Below are 19,468 nucleotides of genomic sequence, written 5' to 3' on the forward strand. Positions count from 1 at the left end.
TGTTGCTGAGTGGGGAAAATCTGTTAGAAACGCTAACAGGCTGGTGGCGGTCCGACGTCTTGGAAAGCTTACGACTGTCTCTTCCTCGTCCTCGCACAGTAACCCACGCACTATGTCCTGGCTGCTCCGGAGTTCGCGAGGAACTACCAGAGGCTAACTCAGGCTCAGGCCGGCCCGTGCCGACTACCGAGGGGGGGTTAGCTACAGTAACTGACGACTGATCTGTCATGGTGCGGATCCGGACTTCTAACTCACTAAGCCTCGCCTCCACGTCCAAAAATAAACTACACTTGTTACACACGCCATCACCACTAAAGGATGCAGAGGAGTAACTAAACATCTCACACATCGAGCAGGAGAAAGTCGGAGAGGGGGCCGACATAACTAACTGCTAGGCTAAAGTCGTTAGCAGCTAAGCTAAAGTATGGTAGCGTTAGCTACCAAGCGTTAAAACAGCTGTTATTTAACAAAAGTCGCTAAAAAAAAATGAGAAGATATGTGAGTGCTTAGGCAGAACTGCTATAAGAATAAGTGTTTAGCGGACAGTTAGCCGCTGTAATAGCAAATCTAACAAACTGAACTGGTATGTCGTGAGCAGCAGAGCTACCAACACGCAACCAACACACAGGCACAGGAAACGGAAATGAGTCAGGTACGCTTACCGTAATGCCTCGATCAATTCAGCTGTTGGTATGCATACACACACACTGTGTCCTTCGTTCCTCTTTTTTTCCAAAAACAACTACCTCAGTTTTTCCTTCATTTAATTTCAGAAAGTTCTGGCACACCCAGTCGTTAATTTGTTTGATGCACTTAGTCAGTTTTTGTACTGGACTATAGTCCCATGGCGATAAGGTTATGTAAATTTGTGTGTCGTCCGCATAACTATGGTAACTTATTTTGTTTTTCTCCATAATCTGAGCCAGTGGAAGCATGTAGATGTTAAACAGAAGAGGCCCCAGAATGGAGCCTTGCGGAACTCCGCACGTCATATTTGTACGCACAGATGCATAATTACCTATTGACACAAAGTAATCCCTATTCTTTAGGTAGGATTCAAACCAGTTTAGTACTAAGCCAGAAAGTCCTACCCAGTTTTCCAATCGGTCTAGTAATATGTCATGGTCGACCGTGTCAAATGCAGCACTGAGATCAAGTAATACTAAGATTGAAATTTTGCCATTATCTGTGTTAAGGTGGATGTCATTAAACACTTTGACAAGAGCCGTCTCAGTGCTGTGGTGTGGTCGGAAACCTGACTGAAAGGTGTTTTTTTAGTACAATTGAACACTAAACAAAACTTTTTTTAGGTAACCAAAATGTTACAATCAACTTCCTAAGAACTGGAAACACAATGTGAAGAAAAAAGACAAAAACACAACACCCAAACTGGAGAACAATTCTCTACGTCTTTTCAAATAAATGGGCCAATAATTTACAAAATGAACATGATGCTGTATTGAAACTAGACAATGAGACGACTTCTATTTGCAGCCAGTGTAGGGGTCTCTGCTGGCCATTCGACAGAATGCATGTTTAGGGCACTTAGACCTGGAGGCTGCTGCATGGGTCAGATGAACATACTTTACATGGATCGTTGTAGTTACAGGAAAGGTATAGTTGGAACTGTCTCTCAAAAAGCCAGGTCCTGCTCATTTCTGCTATTAGTTAGCTGGTCAGATGCTATATATATATAAAAGTAAAAAGCTAATAAACACAACAAACAAGATTATAATGAACTAAGGTAGGTAAGATGGAACATTTCTTACCTTTTATAAACAACACTGACAAATAATTTTCAAAATTTTCTCTTTTTCAAAATAGAAAATGAGGCAACAAGAGGATTCATCGCAGCTCTATGTATCACAGCTCTATGCACTGCAGCTCTATGTATCGCAGCTCTGGGCACCAGGCTCTCGGCCCGCTCCTGTTCCCGTGAGAATGATCTCCGGTGGGGGCAGAAGCCACTCACTGTGTAACCCCTCTGCTCCCCCCCGAAGGACCAAGTGGCCAACGTTGGGTGAGCGAGCGACCCTGCCCTGATGGAGCTGGAGGCTGCAGCCCGGCAGTAACAGTAGACCCAGGTCAACCCGGACTGAAAATAAGATTATTATGTCAAAATACATAAGGAGGATGAGGAGAGCAGAGTGTCCTCTCTTACCAGCAGAGGATGGTGCAGCAACAGTAATTCTCTACAGAAACCTCATGTTGCTCTTTGTATTGTTGCAGCATTTTATTGTTTTAAGTTGAGATTTCACATTTATCACATTTATCTTCTTGCACATATCTGTAACTCTCTCTTATCGCTTTACTTTCATCAATCCGTATTTGTATCAGTCAACTTCTGCCGAACAGTTTATCGCTGTGCAAATAAACTCAACAATTGAAAACCCCCCCTCCACCCCACACACACGTAGAGTTTGGGTTTCATAAGCCTGGGACCAAGCCATCTGTCTGGAACTAATCTCTGTATGGATTTCCATGTAGAGGGAAGAGCAGCAGACAGAGGAGATGGTACATCCTGCGACAAGGACAGATTCTTTACCAATGGGGACTACGTGGTTTTCCTTGGCCCCTGATCTCCCATGATGCCCCAGAGCATGGCTGTTCAGAGAGCCTCCAGTTGCTGACTCAGTGTGAATGACCATACAAGGCTCTGGGATTTACTGAAAAATCAGTTTGGAGAGAAGATTACAGCGGCTTCTAAACCATGCTGAGATCTCCTTTCTTTTACTCATTTCTTTCTGTCTTTCCTCTGTATGTCACCATTTCAGTTTCTTTTTCTCAGTGTTATTAGTGATTTCTGTCTTTTATTTTGCCTCCTTCTGTTTGACCCCCTAATCTTCCCCCTTTTTCTTTTTTCTGGCTACTTCTCATTCTTTCGTTTCTTTTCTTCTCAGCCTACAAATAGAGAGGGTACTCTAATAGACCTCCCTCAGGTCGCCTGTCCCTCCACTCCTCCCTCTCCTCCTCCCCCCTCGTCATCCCTCCCTCGCTCATTCCTCCTTTTCTCAGCCAGCACCAGATAAGAAAGGGGCAGAAGGATTTCTCTTCGGCCACTTCTGGAACTGGAGCCCCCAGAGAAGGCTGTTTTCACCTCCATCTTTTTAATTCTTGCAGTCAGTTTGGACATTCACTATTCCCTATCCTTAACCACAACCTCTATTTTAATCTCTTTCTAGTCACTCAACTCACTCTCCATCCATGTTTGTTTCCCTGCACTTGGCACATTAAGGACAGGAGTGAATTTCAAGAAAACCATAAAGGACCTGCCCAGGCTCAAGCCAGTAGACCCATCCTGAAACATCTTCATCAACAAGAACAACAGGACAACAGAGGACGAAAAAAAGGAGAGAGAAGAAAAGAGATGGAGCCCACGTATTGACTAACACATCTAATGTACATCTTCAGGGAGGGGAACGGGAACCCATAGGACAGGTGTTGCTTTCTGTTTCTGCCTTCCAAAAACAGTGTGATCCATGAGCAAAGTTGTCTCCTGAAGTTAAACGGAACAAGCTTACGTTGCAGAATCCGACCTGATGGATTGACTGGTCGGTGCAGAGTCTCGTTGTGCATCCTGCACGCAGATGTGTTCGTAAACAGCGTAAAGGAGCTTCTCTTGACCCTCTTGGCACTGAGAGAAGACACTTGATTACAGGTAAAGAGAGCGTGATGAAAGGTTTAGATCTCAGCGGGGGGCTTCTGCTGCTGTGGACCATGACGGTGGTCGCTGATGCAGCCGGGGTTGCAACCCCAGAACGAGGAGGAGCTGGGAGAAGAAGAGGAAGTGGTGGCGGCGGTGGTGGAGGAGGAGGTGCGGAGAGGAGAAGGAAGTATCACCGCATCCAACATGGCCAGTGCAGCTACACCTTCATTCTGCCGGAGCTGGACGCGTGCCAGGGCGGAGGATTGCCCTCACAGGCTGAACACTATGGTGTCTCTCGCGGGGGGGCGAGTGTTGTGCAGAGAGACTCGCCGCCGATCGACGGGGAATGGTCTGCTCAGAAACTGCAGCACCTGGAGAGCACAATGGAGAACAACACGCAGTGGCTGCAGAAGGTAAGCGGCTCCCATTGATATCAGATGTAGAAAAACAACAAACTTTCCATCTTTAAAGAGCACAGATGAAGATGTTCATGAATCTTTTAGTAATTTTCCCTAAGAACCTTGTTAAAGCTCAGCTCATTATGCTGGAGAAGATCTTGTCACTCGATGCATGATAATATAGGGTAATATCGAACTATCACCCCCGATCACGGGCTGAACATACACTAGTGAATGGCTGAGTGTTCTGTAGTATTGATAGGACATGCAGTACATGTTGTTTCGGGACCGTTTAACCCCTCGATAGACCTGGAGAAACTAAACATTAACAAACAATGTGTGACTCAGGATTCCATCAACGGTAATGTCATCTTCAGCAGCCATGTACTTGTGTGTGTTTGTGTGTGTGTGTGTGTGTGTTGTTATTTTAGATTGTAACAACCTCGATTTTCTTGCTTGGTGATCTGCAGTACAGAGATCAAAGTTTCAGGTTATTGCTCTGGATGAGTGGCAGCTGGTTTCAATCAGAAGAAAAAGCAGTGAGGCTTTCCCTGGTGTTGTCCTGTTTTCCTAACTATAATTCCTCCGTCTGTGGTTTCATTAGAGCTGTGGCTGCGCGGTGCATAATGAGAGCCAATGTAAGACCATGTTCCTCCTTACTTGCATCTACAGTATCCTGCAAAAGTACTGCAGAAATGTCTTCTTCTAGTTAAATGTTGTCTGATGAAGGAGTGAGTGACTGAGTGTGTAGCTGATAATGAGACACATGGGAGGTTCATGGTAATCACCAGAACCCAAGAGCCCAGACCAATCAGTGGTAGTCGCTGGTGCAACGACAAGGATAAGATCCCTCACTGGCCGCACGCACAAACACTTTGCAGTGTTCTTTGGAAACGCACAGCCAAGCCAGTAGCAGCACTACCACGAATACCAGCCTTTACAATACTTACAACTTTAGACAAGACTATGACAATGCCATATGTATATTGATTTATTAGTTGTTGTTTATTAAAGGAAGAAAAAAAGAGAAAAAGAAGTCCACATTCTCTGATTACAGATTCTTAAATGTGAACAATTTCTGGTTTCTTTACTCCTCTATGATAGTGAACTTGAATATCTTTGAGTTGTGGACAAAACCAAACATTCAAGGAGACATCTTGGGCTTTGGGAAACACTGGGGAATTTATTTTCTAATCATTTCCTGACATTTTTATAAACCAAAAACAAAATCGATTAATCAAGAAAAATCATCGAAGAATCGACAATGAAAACGATCGTCAGTTTCAGCCCTAAAAGTCATTAGTAGAAGTCTGTAGAAACTGTGGATGTGGAGACATTTTGCTGGCGTACGTGGAGACTTGGTGTTGGAGCTCCATGCAGAGTCAGGGGATCACCAACGTCTGTAGGATTCATCCTCTGGCCACCATCACCATCAGTTGCAAAGAAATTTCTCTCTGGACAGATCATTGCCATCTGCGTCCGTGCTGACAGCGTGGCTAAATGTAGTAAACCAGATTTCATTTTTATTTAAATGAAGTATATAACATTTAATCAAGCAAGCAGAAAGGTTGGTATGTAACAGCTATGAAAGCATCTCTGTCACATAAGAACCCCTGTGGTCAAAGCTTTAGTGCGTAACGTTTTTATATTAATGTCCCTTACATTCATGCCATTGCCAGATGAGTTGCTAAAAAGCTATTGAAGACTCTCAGCTCCACACCCCGCTCTCTGGACTCCCCAGTATGGCTGGGTTCAGACACGCTGGCGTCAGGTGACTTTCGTGGACAGAAGCTCGAGTGAAGATAATGACCTCTTCTGAAGAGTCCATCGTTTTTTTAATCTTCAGTCTCGTCCTCGGTTACAAGCTACTGCGTGGAGGCGGCGTGGGGGTGGAGCGTGATCACAGAAGGCTTGTATCATGTGGATGCATAGCCCAGTTTTGTTGCCGTTGGAATTCCTCATGAGGAAGACAGAAACTACGCACTATAGCTTTAAAGGTCTATTCATACAGGAACCACATTTCTTTAATTAATGCAAGGCCAAAGAAGCATCCCACTGTCAGACAAGGTTCCTTTTGGTTGTTGTGATCCAAGAAAAATGTTCATACTGTAGCCTCTATGCACTATATAGGGAGCACCCAGCATCTTCCTGGGTGTTCCAGTAGTTCCAGTTCCTCCTTCAGCTCCTGAGAGTTGAAACATTCAGTCAGATGCCTGCTGATGTGCAGATTGAAGTGGTTTGGGTGCAGCAGGTGATGTTGGTCCTTGAAATTGGATTAGTTAGAGAAAACATTTTTGAAAGGAATGTGTGTGTGCAGAGAGTCTCCATTCATCATCATTAGAATCATTTAAACGTCTCTGCCGCAGCATGAATAATGCTCCTGTTTCAGAAGTCGGTATGAATCATAATTGTTACAGAAGAAATGCTGAGATGACAGCAGATTTATTCTCCTCGAATCCATCTCAGCCTTCAGAATGCTGACATGCACCGGAGCTGGCGTTTGGGAAAGAGAAAAGTGCAACCTGAAGCACGGTGGTATCCTGAAAAGTAAGTAAATGTTGTATTAAGTCTCATTTCGTACAAAACGTTGCAGTGAGGCACCAGAGGAACTAAACCAGGAAAAGAAATATCCCTTTAGCCCATTCTTGTTGCTGGAGAACCGTGAAAAGGGTTTACTGATCTCTGTGTGTTTGTTTCACCGTTATTAAATGAGAAGAAGTGTAAGACCCTAATTTAATATTGATATTAGCGTACCCACTTCTTTCATGATAGAGGAGGCACAGTAAAGTATTTTTGTTCAACCAATCAGGAATGATCCTGGACCTTTTAGAACACTTCCCCGGAGCAGGGACTTTTTTAAGCACCTCGAGGTTTAGTACAGGAACTAGTCAAGTTCCTGGTTCCTCCAAGTCCTCACAAGGTTCTCTGAGAACGTTGTAACCGCTGTAGAAACACCATATTAGTTTTCACTATATTCTGAAATCTTAATGACCAAACGACTAATCGAGGTTTATCAAAAATCCAGAATCATCGTTACTCACAGCCCTTTTTGAAAAGAAACATAAAATAAAACAAAATTGCAACAAAATAAATGGCTGATAGTGTTTGAAGGCAGTGGTGTGGGGAATATAATTCTATCACTTGATATTTACTTTACTACTCTTAAACACTGCATACAGGATCAGTCTCCTTACCTCTGCAACTCAACGCTTTAAAACAGTCTTCCAATCCAATCTCCTCGTTTGAAGTGTTAGATGATTAACTCAGATTGATACATTACATGGATTGCGTACTTTCCAGTGGAAGATTATTTCCGCAGCCCACCGGAGTGGCTTTTTTCCTCCTGCTCTGAGTATCTGAAGGAGGGATTGAAGGACTTTACTAGAAAAAGTTTAATCTGCAGAGAGTTTAAATTCAGAGTGGTTGGGTGTGTCACTGGATTAAACCACTGAGATTTCACGGGTGTTTTTAACAAGCCAGTATGCGTGTGTGTGTGTGTGTGTGTGTGTGTGTGTTTACCACCCACACTGTTGAACCCCAGAGGAGACGTGGGTCAAGTCCAGAGCCGAGCCTGGCAGCAGCCCGACAGGAGACAGACAGGCGACCTCTCACCTTCAGGCTTCAGGATCTAATCGCGCTCAGAGTCCCGTTTGTTGCCGTCCCCTCATCACAGCTTTAATAAATTCAGATAAAAGTTACTACGCCTCATCTCAGTTTCTCTGTCCATCCCTATCTCTTTCTTCCTTTTTCTTCTTAAAGTTACATCACCAACATCATAGCATCTAGATATTTTTAGGGTTAAAGTGAATTAAATTAAATTCCTCATGACTGTCCTATTCTAGTATGACATGTCTCTCTCCTGATTGAATTACAAAAATTGTGTCATTTGGTTCATGTCCTATGAGTTTACTTTACGTTGATGTTATTGAGAACTTTTTTCTTTTGTATTGAGCAAGTCTCCTACTCATCTTCTAACTACTGCTATTAATGTAGCCGGAAAACAGGATTGCAATACAGACAATATTAACAGGTCTATATGATACAAAAGAGCATAACGAATCAGCTCATCTAATTAGCTGTTTATTAAGCTTTTATTTTTGGGACGTATATTTCTACTAATCATTGATGGTTCTGCTAAGTAACCTAAATCTTTGCATGTCCGAAAACGGTGAACAGTGGTGTGTTTTGTCCAACCAACACCCCAAACCCCCCCAAAATAAGCAGTTTACTATCATGTAAGACAAGGAGAAAGAGTAAATCCTCCAATAAGGAACTGGAACCTGAGGATTTTTGATGATTACCAGTTGCTGATTCATTTTCTGTATATAATTGTAGATGTATTCATTAATCAACTTATTGTGTCAGCTGTAGATTGTTACAAACCAAAGCTTTGTGCATATGCTAATGTAAAATGCATTTCCCCTTGGTAGACTGCACAACAAAGGTTTTGACATGATAGAAGAGAGAAGCAGAATTGCACAAAGCAGAGTTTTTCTACACAACTACAGCTGTCTCGTGTCTACAGTCTGGCTGCAGACCCCCCCCCCCCCAAACTGAGACACAGTGCATTCCCTCCATTTGTTCAAATTCTTCCCAATCTTTGTGATTGCCATGCTGTCACCGGGGGCAGATGTTCGCAACCTATCCGATAGTTGTTCTGTTATTCTTAATTGAATCAACAATGTCTACTTCATGGTGGCATTAGCGGAAAAAGTCAGAGGATCCGTAAAGTCACTAGGGTTCATCATCTGGGGAACATGAATGTCTAACAAACATAATGAGAAGATAATTTGCTTACTGGCATTACTGCCCAGCAGTGCTGTGAAATGAAGTGTGAAAAAAGCCCCACTGCAACTCCCACTTTCAATATTACTTAAATTGGACATGAGTATGTTGAGTTTTTAAGCTGGAATCTGTTATAAAAGGTCAGAACATCCTTTTAGCTATAATATTAATAATAATGATACCCAGAAGTAAAATAATACAAGATCTGTTTCTACACCAGCAATAGAAAGCCTAGGTCAAAGTTTCCATCACTCTTTGGTTCCGGTGTGGCCTCTCCAGTGGTTTCTGAGCCAGGCGGTGTGTAAACAGCAGTAAGTGAGGTAGTTAACAGGGGGCTTGTTTAGTTTTCTGCCAAATGACTGACTTCAAATGGACCTGAGGCCGAGAGGGACAGGAAAGCCTCTGTGGTCAGATCTCAGCCCGACTACCACACAATGCTTTGATGTGCTCCGAGGTTATTTGGATGATAACCTGCAGAGAGACAGAGAGAGAGAAAGATAGCAAGGACACTGATGGGATAAGATGGAGAATGTCAAAGAGAAAGAGACGACATAGGAGGGATATTTTAATACAAGATATACTAGTAGAATCTTGAGGTTTGTCCTGGAGTGGAAAATAACAGAAACTCACAGTTTGATGTCAAATGTCAGTTAAGCTGCAGTTTATGTTTTTTGTTATATTGAGGAATTTTTGTCAAACAGTTAAAGGTTTCACATGTGCCTCATTATGCGTTTCAAACATGTTTATGATTACAATTTAACTACATATATACAGAGTAGCCTTTTTTTATGTCTTGCGATACATGTTGTTTTGCAGAACCTCGTAGAAGAGCGATTCACATCATGGTCCTGTTTCTGCAGTGGAAGCAATCCATAAACAGCTCTGTGCTTCTCTTTCTGTCAGTCTGTATGTGTTGAACAGCCCGTTAGGACTTAGCTTAGGTTAGGAAAACTAAGGAGGTAGAGTGGGCCGTCCTTGGCTACAAGGTTGGCTGTTTGATCCCTTTCCGCGTGTCAAAGTGTCCTTGAGTAAGACGTCCAACCCCAAGTTGCCCCTGATCACATGCAAGTGCCTTATATGGCAGCGCCGCCATTACCTATGTATGTGTGTGAGAATTAACGGCAAATTGTAAAGCACTTTGTCCGGAAAAGTGGAAAGGCGCTGTGTAAATGCACTCCATTTACCAAAACAGAAGTAAAAGGGAGTGGAGAAATGGACTCTGATTTATGCAGTGGACAAAATCATGTTAGCTTAAAACTGTAACAGCCAAACGTGCAAATCCTAGATTCATTGTACACCATCCATCCATCCATCCATCCATCCATCCATCCATTTATCCATCCATTCATCTTCGTCCTCTTATCCAGTATCTGGTCGCGGGGGCAGCAGCTCCAGTAAGGGACCCCAAACTTCCCTTTCCCGAGCCACATCTACCAGCTCCGACTGGGGGATCCCGAAGCGTTCCCAGGCCAGGTTGGAGACGCCAGCCACCCTCCTGAGGAAACCCATTTCGGCCGCTTGTACCATGGATCTGGATCTTTGGGTCCTGACCCAGCCTTCATGACCATAGGTGAGGGTAGGAATGAACACTGACCGGTAGATCGAGAGCTTTGCCTTCTGGCTCAGCTCCCTTTTCATCAAAACGGTGCGATAAATTGAATGTAATACCCCCCCGCTTCTCCGATTTTCCGACCAATCTCCTGTTCCATGGTCCCCTCACTCGCGAACAAGACCCCAAGGTATTTCAACCCCTTCACTTGGGGTAAGGACTCATTCCCTACCGAAAGAAGGCTCTCCATCGATTTGCACCGTTGAGTGCATTTGAGTGCAAATCCTCCATTTACACAGTTCCACAGTTACAGTCGCTCTGCCCAAACGTCACATCCAATCTCTAACATTCAGCTCTCTGGTACTCATGATGTACATCGGAAAAAACTCCTGAAGCTGGGGGTCTTTGACTGTGACTCCAGACCATCCTGTCTTCGTTCCGTCTTCCCCGCTGTTCCCGGTGCTCTGGTCCCAGTTCCCTGGAGAAAACCTACCGCTGGTCGCGGTGTGTGTTGTGCGCATCTGAGGTCGCTGTCGCGAGCCTTTTTCCCTTCATCAGCTGCTCCTGCACCGCTCAGGATGGGTCTCATAAATGCCCGTTCAATTGCTAACAAGTCTCTTTTGCTCGGTGATTTATTTTCTTCCAAAAACATGGACTTCATGCTGCTCACTGAGACATGGCAACGGGAACTTGAGTACGTTCACCTGAATGAGCTCTGCCCTGTGGATTGTACTTTTATCAGCACACCAAGACTCACGGGCCGTGGTGGTGGTCTTGCTGTGGTTTTTAAAAAGCATTTTATCTGTCAATCAATGAGCGCTGGCACGTACCCTTCCTTCGAACTACAGATTACTAAAGTTGGTCGTTTAAATACATTTTATTGCATTTTAATTTACCGGCCACCTGGGCCGGTGGCCCCCTTTCTTACTGATTTTTCTGACTTTTTATCATCCATTATTAAGCTGGACAAAGTGATTATTGTTGGTGACTTTAATATTCATGTGGATGATGTCACTTGCCAAAACGCTTCTGAATTTGTAAATATCTCTGAATCTTTTAATTTTAATCAGCATGTCTCTGGTCCTACGCACAGCAAGGGGCATACGCTTGACCTTGTTTTTTCTCATGATATGAACATTAATAATGTCTGCATTGAAGATGTATTTGTTAGTGATCACAAATGCATCCTATTTGATCTTGCTCATAATGAGGATCCCTTGCCTGTTAAACGGGCGTCCTGTTCACGTTCGATTAACCAGCTTACTGTTGAAAAATTTTCAGCCGCTTTTGACTTAAACTCTGTTTCTATTTCTGTTGACGTGGACGCATGTGTTCAGGCTTTTAATGATCATTGCACCCTGCTGTTGGACAAAATTGCACCCTTTAACATTAGAGAAATTCCCTCATTTATTCATCCCCATGGTTGAATGACGCCATTCGTAGCCTGAGGCGTGTCTGTCGGAGAACTGAGCGTTTATGGAAAGCGACTCAACTCCAAGTCCATCGTCTGCATCTTAAAGGGCTCTTAGTAGAACTGAATGAAGCGATCAAGGATGCTAGAACCTGCTATTTTACTAATCTGATATCTACCTGTAAAAACAATCCTAAAGCTCTGTTTGAAACTATTAATAATATTGTTTCCCCTCCTGAATGTATGGTCCCTGTGTTCTCAAATGTTGACTGCAACCATTTTTTGTCTTATTTTGTGGACAAGGTCAGAGCTGTCCGGGCAAGCATTGTACCATCAGCAACCTCACCTATAGCTACTCATCAGAGACCCTCAATTCTGGACTCCTTCTGCCCCATTTCCCTGAATGATATCATTAAGCTTGTGGGCTCGATGAAACCCTCCCAAAGCCCTGTTGATATTGTTCCCACATCTTTGCTTTTAAAAACCTTACATCTTCTTGGCCCATGTTTGGTTTCAATTTTAAATTTATCTCTTCAGCTGGGTCAGGTCCCTGGCTGTTTTAAGCATGCTCTTGTGCAGCCTATTTTAAAAAAGAGCAACTTAGATGCAACTTTGTTCAAAAACTACAGGCCTATCTCGAAATTGCCTTTTATTTCAAAACTTTTAGAAAAGGTGGTTGCAAACCAACTAAATAATGTTTTGGTTGCTCATAATATTTTTGATAAGTATCAGTCTGGCTTTCGTAAAAATCATTCTACTGAGACTACCCTTCTTAAAGTCTCCAATGACATTTTGATGGCAGCTGATGGGGGTAAATGTTCTGTCCTGGTCCTACTAGATCTCAGTGCAGCATTTGATACTGTTGACCACTACACTCTGATTGATAGACTGAAAAGTGCTGTAGGCATCACTGGATCAGCCCTGGATTGGTTTTCTTCCTATCTTTCAGACAGGACCTTTGCTGTGTCCATAGGAACATACAAGTCGGACTCTGCTCCTCTGTCTTGTGGTGTGCCCCAAGGTTCTGTGCTTGGCCCCCTGTTGTTTAGTCTGTACTTGCTTCCTCTTGGAAAGATTATTGGTGGTTTTGACGAAATATCTTACCATTGTTATGCTGATGACATCCAACTGTATTTATCTTTCAGCCCTGATAGGCTAGACAAACTGACAATGTTGCACACTTGTTTAGCCTCCATTAACAAATGGATGGCGGACAATTTCCTGCAATTAAACTCAGAAAAAACTGAGGTGATGATCTTTGCTCCAGACAGCATTACCCCTAAGATTAGGCAGGCCATTGGGGCCTTATCACTCTCTGATTGTAATGTTGTGCGAAATCTGGGTGTCATTTTTGACAAATCTATGTGTTTTAACAGTCATGTGAAATCCGTGGTTCGTTCCTGTTTTTTCCATCTCAGGAACATTTCTAAGATCCGTTCTGTGGTCTCTCAAAAAGAGCTGGAGATGCTTGTTCATGCTTTTATTTCTTCCCGTTTGGATTATTGTAATGTACTGTACACTTGCTTAAACAAATCTTCAATGGATAAATTGCAAGTTGTTCAGAATGCAGCAGCAAGACTTCTGTCTAAGACCAGCAGGAGATCACATATTACTCCGGTGCTTAAGGCTCTTCATTGGCTACCAATTGGTTTTAGAGTGCATTTTAAAATTTTAATCACTACTTATAGAGCCTTGCATGGACAAGCCCCTGCTTACATCCAGGATCTACTGCACGCTTACACTTCTGGTCGTTCTCTAAGGTCTTCAGACCAAGACCTTTTAACTGTCCCCAGAACACGTTTTAAAACCAGGGGCGACCGAGCCTTTTCTGTGGCGTCTCCAAGGCTCTGGAACTCTCTTCCCTTAGCCTTGAGAGCCTTGGATTCTGTGGAATCTTTTAAAAAACACCTCAAGACACATCTTTTTAGACAAGCTTTTAACTAGCAATATGCCTTAGTATACTATGTGCTGCTGTTTATTTTGTTTTTTACTGTAAAGCACTTTGTGACCCTTCTTGTCTGTGAAAGGTGCTATATAAATAAAGTTTACTTACTTACTTACATCACAAGTAGAATAACAGACCGTGCTGAGAGTATTCGCAGATTGATGTTGGTCTGGAAAAAAACACTTGATGCGTGCTCCATCATCCCTCACAGCCACACATCAAACAGCTCGGAGCAGACCCCCCCGACAGTGCTAATACCAGCCTAATGGCAGCCATTATCTGCCTGTCAGCCTCCTCCAGTCCAAACACAACTGCTGGCAATTCAGCTCCCATTAAGCTGCAACTGGCTCTCAAACACATCGTTAAAAGTGCATACACACCAAGGAAGACCAAGGAATTTAGATTGAATGAGGAGGACAATTGAAACAAAAAAATCCAAATCAGTGGAGTGGAACATTATGAGCTCACTGACAGTGATCCACTATGCGATCCAATAAATCCTGCATCTAGTGTTTTTAGTCAACAGATCTTCTTTTAAAGTGCCCATATTCTGCTCATTTTCAGGTTCATAATTGTATTTTGAGGTTGTACCAGAATAGGTTTACATGGTTTAATTTTCTAAAAACACCATATTTTTGTTGTACTGCACATTATTGCAGATCCTGTTTTCCCCCTGTGTGTTTGGGTCTCTGTTTTAGCTCCAGAGTGAGACATCTCACTTGCTTTAGCTCCAGAGTGAGACATCTCACTTCTATCCTATCTTTGTAGGGAGCTGCACATGCTCAGTAGCTCGGTAAGATCCCATCAGCTAGATAACTCTTTCTCCAGCTTTGGTCAGTCCAAGGCAGGATTAACTGGAAGACTTCTTCTAGACCAGGGCCACTTGTGGAATACCTGCACAACAGGGACAGGAAGTAGAACAGGGACAGTAAGTAGTTCTTTTGGAGATTCTGGTCAACTAGTGGCAGTTGGAGCAGTGTTTAGCCATTGAGAACGAGCTAGCATGCTACGATTAGCCACCTCGTCTCTACTGACGTAGAGAGCCGTGCAGATGTTGAACAGCTCACCCGGAGACTGAAGAAAGAGGACATTCAGAAACCGGACCTCATTAAGAACACCATGATAGTTTGTGATAGTGTGTGGAAGCACCAGAGACACAAAATAACCCCCCAAATATATATTACATTATATATATTACAAATTTATTTTTATAATATGGGCACTTTAAAGAGGGCAGGTTTGATTTGAGCTGTCCATCCCATCCTGGAGTAAGAAACTGCAGACTTGCAGGACACTAGGACACATTCCCTTGAAATCCCTCCTCCCTGTTTTTTAAGTACATCTCAAATCTCTTGAGATGTTCAACATTCATTCTCCGTGAAGTCTGAGTTAGCTGTTTATGGCTTCTTTGCTTCTTTTTGAGTTTGTTGCCATGTTGGGAAATGTTGGGAATGAACATTGGAGATTGGAGACAGTGATGGGAACAGTTGTTGCTGCTGTTGGTTTTACCACAGCAGGCTGTTTTATTGTGTTTGAGTATTTAAAAAAGGTTTGACTGCTGTGTGCTGGCTGGCGGTTTATGATCTGATCATGTAAAGGTCAGATTCTGGTGTGTATGTTATACACTGCAGCTTGACTTTAGATTAGCACCCAATGTTTTTGCACCCGGTGCTTTTTAATCGTTGGCGTCTGAATTGGAATCGAGTGTTGAGGTGCCCGGAGATCCCCCACCCCCCAGATTTAGATGTCCCTTTCCAAGAAAATGTGACTTTTTTCAATCAAAGAAAAATTCAATTTCCCATACATTTTGTGTCACTATGTGGGATTTTTTGTCGTTTTGGTCATATGTGTTTTCTTTGTGGTAGTTTTGCATGTCTTTTTCGCATAATTTTGGACCGTTATTATCAACATATCAGTGTCAAAACATTGGAAAAGCTAGTACAAACAAAAGCAAAATTTTAATCTAGAGAAGTCCAACTACATTCATTAGATCTGGGGAAAGTCTTTCAGTTAAATTCATTCATTTGGCTTAGGTGCAAATATTTCATATTACTTCTTTTATTTTTTAAAGATTATTTGGGCATTTTTAGGCCTTTATTTGAGAGGATAGCTGAAGAGATTAAATGGGGGGATGACCTGCAGCAAAGGGCCGCAGGTCGGAGTCAAACCCGAGCCCACTGCGTTGAGGAGTAAACCTATACATATTGGAGCCCGCTCTACCATGTGACTTATTTGAGGTTTCATTTTATGATACACAAGAACCACAATATGACGAGGAAGCCATAAAAGTAGAAACTGAAAACATGAAAAGCAGAAGTAAAGCAAGAAAAGCAGAAGTAATGCAGGAAATGTGCTCACAAAGGGAAGTGGTCATGAGTGGAAGAGTGAGTGTATGTGTGTGTGTGTGTGTGTGTGTGTGTGTGTTTGTGTGGGGGGGGGGGGCCCTATTTCTGAGTGAATGTGACTAAGACGGACATCATTCAGATGAACCTACACGTAGCCTGCAGACTGAAGCAGACGTCCATACATGGTTATGTGACTAGCACTAAATTCATCACGGCAGCGTTATATAAGGACTTCTGAATCATTTGGCCCAAAACTGGTTAGAGTCTCTAGGTCTCTGAAAAAAAAGTTTGTCCCCTGAAAACACTGTAAAACATCTCCTCACTATCTGCTAGCTGCCTGTTCCCTGAACACACTGTAAAAAACATCTCCTCATTATCTGCTAACTGCCTGTCCCCTGAACACACTGTAAAAACATCTCCTCACTATCTGCTAGCTGCCTGTCCCCTGATCACACTGTAAAAAACATCTCCTCACTATCTGCTAGCTGCCTGTCCCCTGAACACACTGTAAAAAACATCTCCTCACTATCTGCTAGCTGCCTGTCCCCTGAACACACTGTAAAAAACATCTCCTCACTATCTGCTAGCTGCCTGTCCCCTGAACACACTGTAAAAAACATCTCCTCACTATCTAAGGTCTACAGCAGTAACTGTGCCCACCTGCACCACGAAGGATACTTAAACAGTGTTCCAACCTATAACCGACAAAAAGGATTTGGGGTGGGGGTTGGGGGGGGTCAGTGAGCAGAAGCACGGAAGGGAGGGAGGGGCGAGCTAGCCGTTTTGTTTGAAAATATTTTGAACGTTAACAATTGCCGTCCCCCAACATCGTGTACAGCCCCTTTAACTCCTTTTAACAAAAGGCAAAAAACATTTTTTTTTGTATTTTGCCGTTAAATCAACATTTTCTAATGCGATACTCAAATTGCACAGAAAAATACATGGATGGAAGCATGGCTGCTGTGTGCGTCTCTTGTCTTCTAATCAGGCAGCTGCTCTCATTCTCCGGCCTGGTTACTGAATGATTTCACTGCCCTGGAAAGAGGAAAAGGATCAAAAAGAGAAACCCAGCAGTTTACAGGAGTTTCTTTTTAGTGGGAGCCAGGTCGGCGTTCTGCATCACTGCAGCTGATTACTGGACTGGTATCCACACTGGGATCTGAGTGGCTGCTGGAGGCTCACTTCACACAAGCTGACACACAGAAAACTAAAGAGGGTCAGTTCCCCCACATCGTCACATCGATGCAGTAATGGGTCGTGTACTGTAACCATTCAGAGTAAAGATTTGAAACAGTGACGATGCAGTAATGGGTCGTGTACTGTAACCATTCAGCCCCCACCTCCTTGTGAAGTGGCCTCCGTGTAGCTGCTGCCCCGCTCCCAGCAGCGCGCCGCTTGGCTTTCGTGCCTTGACTTGACTTAAGATCACGTTAAAACAATTTCACATCACATGTTGCAACGTGAAACACAGAAACATTGCAAAAGCAAGGTGTCATCACAATGCAGCTGCCGTGTAACTCTAAAACCACATTTCTGTTTAGCGTTTCTTCTAGGGCAACTTCTGTATAGTGCAAGAACATGATGATGATGATGATGATGACATAGGACCTTGAAGACTCCTTGCAGAAAGAGTTTGAGCTGTCCAACTCCAACTCCATTCCAGTTTGCTGTTGCCATGGTTACCAGGAGTTGGAGGGATTGTTTCAGGAAATCAGAAGGCTTCTGTGTCAAGTGACAGAAAATTCAAGATGTTTGAATAAAAGAGTTTTGATTAGATAAAACATTACAGCATGCAAAGGGAAAGAAAGACACAGTAAGTGAAATGAGTCTGAAAGAAAAAATAGGGAGAATTTGACAAAGAGACAGAGGAGGATGAGAGGAAGCCATAGTTCAACACTCCCAGACCAGTCGCCTGTTAACTCATGAATCACTACAGTGCAGTCAGGCGATCACGAGAGGAACAAAGAGGGTGAAAGAGATAAAGTTAACTCAGATTAATGGAAGGGAGGAGTGGGAGGTGAGGGAGGTGAGAGGAAATGTAAGACAGAGACAAAGTGGAGAGAGGGAGGGAAGAAACACACAGAGAACTGGATTTAAACTTTATTTATATATCAGCAGATATATGAATATCCTTAATGGTGCAGAGCGTTTTTAAAGGTTGCATTGTTTGATATGTAGGTAGAACATTTAAAAAGCTGTTGATATCAGTTTATATGCTTTCAGTAATGTGCAGGTACTCAGCTCTGCAGCCAGATGAACACTGCAGTAAAGGCTGGAGGCAGAGGTTGGCTTCTGAGGTTGTTGCTGGAGGAAACTGTGAAACTGGGACAGGGAACTCCTTCAGTGGCCTCAGAGGGTCTGAGCCTCACTCTGCCAGCATCTAGTTTAACAAATTAGGGTTTGGGTTTGACTGCCACCTAACGCTCAGTTCAACTCTTTGAACAATCAACTCTGAGTGTGTGTGTGTGTGTGTGCAGTTGAGCACAGTGAGTTTAACAAATCCATAGCAGAACTTCTCTAAAGCTGCTTTTCACCTCACAAATGTTTCCCAAATCACACCTTTTGATAGCTGTAAACACAGTTACTGTGAAACATTACACACACACACACACACACACACACACACACAGGTTTTATCTAACCGGATGTGTTGCGGTTTAAGAGATTATGTTCAGATGCATACAGTTTGTAAAAAAACCTATTTCCATGTCTCTGTAATACTCCACACTGTGAGTGGACAACGGCTGGTACACAGCGCACACAGACAACCCCCTACTGATCTATTTCCGTACTATTTGTTGGACACATGATGAGAAACACACACAGCGTCCCTCTCTAATCAGCTGTTTTGATTCCCATTGGATGGCCATATTTGCTGGGTTCATTTGTCACATAGCTTTTCCCAGCGAAACGCTGCTGTCAGCAGACCAGCTGCAGCAGAAACCAACGGACAGTCCAACGTTCCCACTGCGGGCCTGAGAGCTGCCTCGTCCTCTCTCTGTCCTCTGTGTGCACAAAGGGGATATTTGCATGAATAAAAACCGTGTGTGTATGTGGGTGTGTTAGAGGGTGACACGGGAATCAATTGCTCCCATCCCGAGCCCACGAAAATACTCCCGGCATGTCCCAATCACGTGACCCCCCCGTCCCAAGAGAAGATAGCGATCTGTGACTGCATTTTACAGCTGAGTTAAGCACACACATAGGCCTATTATAGCCTTAACCTCCCTATGTCTCTATTATTCAATGATGACACTGTGTAGTTTCATATTTATTAAAAGACAAAATGCCTTTAAAATCTTCCGGCTCCCCCCCCCCCCCCTCCTTCCTGTTGATTTCAATGCTCTCTCTGTCCCTATCACGTTACCAACAGTGAGATTGACTACCGC

General features: G+C 43.3%; 1 protein-coding gene across 1 annotated transcript in view; it reads left to right on the forward strand.

Annotated features, from left to right (window-relative positions):
- The first annotated feature begins 2,918 nt into the window (after positions 1 to 2,918).
- angpt4 (angiopoietin 4) overlaps positions 2,919 to 19,468 on the forward strand; it is a 55,677-nt gene continuing 39,127 nt past the window's right edge. The window contains exon 1 of the mRNA XM_032514256.1: positions 2,919 to 4,059. Within this exon, the coding sequence (XP_032370147.1) occupies positions 3,673 to 4,059 (387 nt within the window). The 5' untranslated portion in view covers positions 2,919 to 3,672. The remainder of the gene's footprint in view (positions 4,060 to 19,468) is intronic.

This window comes from Etheostoma spectabile, chromosome 4 (assembly GCF_008692095.1).
Source record: "Etheostoma spectabile isolate EspeVRDwgs_2016 chromosome 4, UIUC_Espe_1.0, whole genome shotgun sequence".
NCBI classification, from domain to species: Eukaryota; Metazoa; Chordata; class Actinopteri; order Perciformes; family Percidae; genus Etheostoma; species Etheostoma spectabile.